This window comes from Sinocyclocheilus anshuiensis, unplaced genomic scaffold (assembly GCF_001515605.1).
Source record: "Sinocyclocheilus anshuiensis isolate Anshui unplaced genomic scaffold, SAMN03320099.WGS_v1.1 scaffold514, whole genome shotgun sequence".
Taxonomy (NCBI): domain Eukaryota; kingdom Metazoa; phylum Chordata; class Actinopteri; order Cypriniformes; family Cyprinidae; genus Sinocyclocheilus; species Sinocyclocheilus anshuiensis.
Genome location: NW_015542348.1, coordinates 302550 through 308232, shown reverse-complemented (window position 1 = coordinate 308232; position 5683 = coordinate 302550). Strand labels below are relative to the sequence as shown.

At 40.0% G+C, this 5683-nt stretch overlaps 1 protein-coding gene across 2 annotated transcripts in view; it reads right to left on the bottom strand.

Annotated features, from left to right (window-relative positions):
* The window catches only part of LOC107691466 (semaphorin-4F-like), a 106815-nt gene that overhangs the window by 5232 nt on the left and 95900 nt on the right, over positions 1-5683 (bottom strand). For both annotated transcript variants that reach the window (XM_016490069.1, XM_016490070.1), the window contains exons 5-9: positions 3305-3416; positions 2215-2334; positions 1931-2085; positions 1498-1679; positions 1209-1350 (exon numbers count right to left, since the gene is read on the bottom strand). In XM_016490069.1, the coding sequence (XP_016345555.1) occupies positions 1209-1350; positions 1498-1679; positions 1931-2085; positions 2215-2334; positions 3305-3416 (711 nt within the window). The remainder of the gene's footprint in view (positions 1-1208; positions 1351-1497; positions 1680-1930; positions 2086-2214; positions 2335-3304; positions 3417-5683) is intronic.

The window sequence follows — 5683 nt, the reverse complement described above, 5'->3', positions numbered from 1 at the left end:
TCATGTGACACTTTATACTGGAGTAATGGCTGATGGAAATTCAGCTTTGCATCAAAGAAATAAATTATATTTTAAAGTATATTAAAATTGAAACCATTATTTTATATTGTAATAACTTTTTTCATGATTACTGTTTTGATCAAATAAATGCAGCCTTGATGAGCATAAGATACTTCTTTAAAAAACATTACAAGTCTTACTGATACCAAACTTTTGACCGGTAGTGTATATATAAATAAACGAAAACCAGAAAAGTATACGTTTTTTGAAAGCTGTTTAATTTTTTTGTGGAAACTGTGATCATACATTTTTTCCCCTCAGGATTCTTTTGATGAATAAAAAGTTCAAAAGAACAGTATTTATTTGAAAAGACAGGAATAAAAATGTAAAGTTTGGTGTGTGTAAGTGCTACTGAAGTGGAGATTTATGGCTCAATGTATGAGAAAAAACTCATTTTGAGAAAACGGCTTTTAAAAATATGTATTATAATTGAAATCTATTGACACAAATAGATAAAGTGCTATAAAAGAAACACTTAACAGTGTCTTTTGGATGTGTTCTTTCCACTAGTCTGAAAAAACACTTTATGAAACACCAAAAAGCCCAATATCTCAAACTTGACAGGTGCATGAAAAAACTGTGTTTTTGCCTACAGTGTCTCCCCTAAACAGCGCATACACAGTATGCATATTATATATATATATATATATATATATATATATATACACACACCGTGTATTCGCTGTTAATTACTTTGGATTAAAAGCTTCTGCCAAATATGTAAATATATAGGCTGGAATATACTACATGTACTTGACCTGAATAGATTTTAAAACACTAGACATCATCCTAGACAAGACCTGCTTTTCTCTAGCTGGTTTTTCAGTCGTTGCATATATGTACTCTGGATTTTTTTGTGTTCCCTCATTTATGGTGATGATACAGTAAGGGGCTCTACAAGTTCACATTATCTCACCAATCTTTCAGATAAATCAGTTGACCAACTCCCTCCAGTTTACATTAATACTAAATGATTGAACAGCCCCCTGTTGGGAGTGTTCTCATACTGCCAAGGTCAGTACCAATGACTACAATAGTATTGCACAGTATGTGTCTCTATGTACTGTGAATAAAATAACACATGAACTGCATCTATTGTATAATACTATTATATGGTATGGTACGGTCGTGAGTGTGCAGTTGTATACCTGTCCTGGTCGGGGTGTTGGTATGGGCTCTGGGTTAATCCAGTTCTCACAGGTCTTTTTCAGCTCTTTAAAGGGTCCATTCATCACCTTAGTTATCTCCTCCAGACTGTACACACACACAGCTGACAGCTCCTCTCTTTCCCTACACATTACACATCAACACAACAGGACAAACACACACAAATAAAAAAAACAATCATGGCGAAATAAAGAGCGAAGAAATAATTCAAAAGAGATGAGACCAGCACAGAAGGTCAAGACAGGTCAGAGGTGAAACAGAACAAAGTACCACTGTGAGGTGAATATGCCATAGAAGTGTGTGCTGCTGGGGTCTCCAGGCTGGTGCTGTACAGTGAACACATCAGACAGAACGTTAAATCGCTGTCCACTTGCTCGATCTTCACACACCAGCTGGGCCTTCAGAAATGTCGTCCACCGCCTCTGCAGAGTCTTCATACCACCTACATCAGACTAGAAAACAGAGAGAGAGACCAAAATAGATCAGATATGATAGAAAATAAATGATGAAAAACAGACGGATGGCAAGAACTTTATGACTGAAGAAATCTGAACTCAAGTGGAACAGTACAATTACATAACATATCAGCTGAAAGCAGAACTACTGTACAACATCCCTCTTAGACTAATAAATATAAACCAAGCCAAACCATAAAAAAACCTATAGAGACTAGACAAGAAAACAGACCAGCTCTAGTTCCTACCTTGCAGACTCTAGCAACTCGTGGCACTTTAATCTTGGTGTAAAGGTCATATTCTTTAGCTACTTCAGTGAAGAAAAAGTAAATTTTGTCATCTTCACCAGTAGGATTGTGCTTCTCATCCTCTTGGATGAAGGCAGAACTGACAAACTCTGGATCTGAGTTCAGAAACAGGCAAGAGTTATGAAGAGTGTGGTTATAAACAATCTGGGTGTAAGTACACATTAAATGTTGGCTTTAATGTGTAAATGCCTGTGTCTGGATGAATGGATGGATGAGTGTCTTACCACTAAGCCAGTTGATTGATTGTTCAGTGCGGATGCGTTCCTGCTCGATGCCTGTTGCCCTGGAAATGTCATACATTGTGCCAAGGAAGTTACTTGTGGCAGCAGTGTAAAGGATCCCTCCTGAAAGAGAGAAACGGAGGAAAAGAGAAAAAAATGAAAAATAGACATTTATTTGTATTATTATTATTATTTTACTAAAGTAATTTCTGTGTTTCCAATGTGTTTTGTGTTAAAACATTTTGGGAGCCAAATGTCCCCACAAGGTTGGCACCTTAAAATCACCTACATTGTGGGGACCAGCCAATAGCCCTTAAGAAGAAAACATCTTCGGCTTATGTATATAACCCAGATCCCTGAGAAGGGAACGAGATGCTGCGTCATGGTGTTGATGCTATGGAAACACCTTTGCCAATTTTGATTAGCTACGGCAAACATATAATATAACTGGTGCGCCAGCATACTATAAAAGGGCACCTACGTAAAACATTATTAGCTCCACTATCTGAAGGAAGAGAACTGTTCAGGCAAATGTAGTGAACAAAAATTCTGCAGCTAAATGCCCTTCAATACTTACCTGGTAGGGATACTCTCGCAACCAGAATGGTCCTCGGACCAAATCTATAGGCTAGCCCCTAGGGGCAGAGTGAATTAGGGAGGCTACAGCTTCAGTTGCGTCCACTGATCACTTCCAATCAGAAGGGGTAGACTACTGCACCACCACATAAGCCGCCCCCAGGCCTCGCAAATTGTAAAGATCATAAAAGCAACTCAACTCAACAATCGACACACAAGGTGTATGTGTGTCAGCTATTGTTACAAAGTGGGGACATGACAGGGCACTAAATAATGTTTTAATGTTGAACTAAATATACAGAAAAGTTTATGTGTGTTTAAATTTAGGGGAGAAAAAACATCAAATCCTAAACTACAAAAATTATTTATAAACACTTTTTTCATTCAGCAATTGCAATTTTCTTTTAGGGTGAGGGTTTGGGTTTTGGTTAGCATTTATAATTAGCTTTACAATGTACAAAAACAATAGATGTCACAAGACGTATACCCTTATTTAGAGTAAACGTGTGTTTCATACCTGCCATGACTGCTGTGTAATGCTGGCTGGGCTCAAAAGGGCATTTCCCCTTCCCCGTCTCCATCTTCATGCTACCATCTTCATGTTTCTCCAGAGAGAATGAAGAGATGTTCTAAATGAGGCAGAGAAGACAGATAAATGTGATTATTGTCTGTCCTTAAATATAAAGAAATGAGCAAAGATTAGATGAAGAAGAAAATATAATAGAGAGACACACTTATAGTCATATACCACAGGTGGAAAACAGTCAATCATTCATTCTCTTAATTCTCTCTGACTGAGGGGCCGGACCGGGTGTCAGGCCGGACACTGAAATTATGTGCAGACCAACTTGCAAGAGTTTTTCAGGACATTTTTAATCTCACACTGCAGCTCAGTGTTGTCCCTGTTTGCCTGAAATCTTCCATTATTGTACCTGTGTCTAAAACGTCAGCTGTTACCTGCCTCAGTGACTTTCGCCCAGTGGCTCTGACCACTGTCATTGTGAAATGTTTTGAGAGGCTTATTCTGCAGCACATTAAGTGAAGTGAAGTTATGTGTGGCCAAGTATGGTGACCCATAGTCGGAATTTGTGCTCTGCATTAATTATTCATATACTTTATTTATTACCTGGAGATGATTTTAAAAAGCACAAATAAACCATATATTGTTGCAATCGTGTGTTTAATGTCTTCATATTTCCAAAGGTTTCTGCCTTTTATTCAGATCATACAGTGATAGCTGGATGCTTTTGTCCATATTAGGGATTTCCTGGTACATTGTAAGTTATTACTTCTATATGAGTCCATCTTGCACTTTCTGCGCGAGAGAACTCTGGCAGCTGCCTGTGACTCCTGGCAAGAACTCTGACAGCTGATACATAAAAATGTATAATAATAATAATACAATTGTGGGAACTTTGCATCATCATTTAAAAAAAAACACCACCGCACACTGAGAAACAGTGTAGTTTTTACCGAGCAAACAGCAAAAACCACGAGAAAAACAGTGGCAGCTGCCAGAAACGACCAGTTTCTGGGGATGCCACCGGAAGTGGCGCTGCGACCTACCGCTGCCAGAGAGAGCGCCAGCCCATACAGCAATGATGAGATCCACTACAGAGAGGAGAGCCATCACTTGGCCCTGTGGTGTTCAGCAAACAATCTGGTTTTGAACACCAATAAAACCAAAGAGGTTATTGTGGACTTCAGAAGGTCCGTAAAAAGAGCACATGCACCACTGCTCATACAGGGGGTAGTAGTGGAGGGTGTTGATAACATGAAGTTACTAGGTATCACACACACACCGTGAACACACACCCGGAGCAGTGGGCAGCCATATTGCTGCGGGGCCCGGGGAGCAGTTGGGGGTTCGGTGCCTTACTCAAGGGTCTCACCTCAGTCGTGGTATTGAGGGTGGAAGAGAGCGCTGGTCATTCACTCCCCCCACCTACAATTCCTGCCGGACCAGAGCCTTTGGGTTACAAGTCCGACTCTCTAACCATCAGGCCATGACTGCCCCGTAAGAACATTATACCTCCTGAATTAGACAGCTACCAGTTTACCTACTGGGGAAATCAATCTACGGAGGACGCAGTCACCATAGCACTTCACACAGCCCTTTCCCATCTGGAGGTGTCAAACACATATGTCAAGATGCTATTTGTCAACTTCAGCTCCGCTTTTAATACAATAGTCCTCCACAAACTGGAACAGAAACTCCACAATTTAGGTCTGCCCACCTCACTGTGCTTATGGATCAGAGACTTTCTAACCAACAGGCCACAAGTGGTAAGAATAGCGGATAACATATCGTCTACCCTTGTTCTAAACACATGTACTCCACAGGGATGCGTGCTCAGTTCAGCCCTCTTCACTCTCTTCACACACGACTGCACCCCTCTAATACCACTGTGAATTTGGCAGACAATATCACTGTAGTGGGTCTCATATCGGACAATGATGGAGAGAGAGCAAGCGTAAATCCTGGCAGCGGCAGGTTGCAGCGCCACTTCATATGGCATCCCCAGATGCCACGGATTTCCTCTGGCTGCTGCCACGGTCTTTCTCACCTATTTATTATTATTATTTATTATTTTTTATCTATTGTTATTATTATTATCATTATTATTATACATTTTTATGTATCAGCTGCCAGAGTTCGTGCCAGGAGACACAGGTAGCTGCCAGAGTTCGTGCCAGGAGTCACGATCGTTTGTTACCGTTTCTGCTGTAAACTACACTGTTTATTTTTTAAATAAAATATTTGATGACGCATATTATATACCAGCAAGCAGTTGTGACCAGAATAGGAACCCAATAAGCTAAATTGCATAAGCATTTTCCCATAAAGAACATACACATAAGGAGTGCTTAGCTGTAGACAGTATGTACGCACATA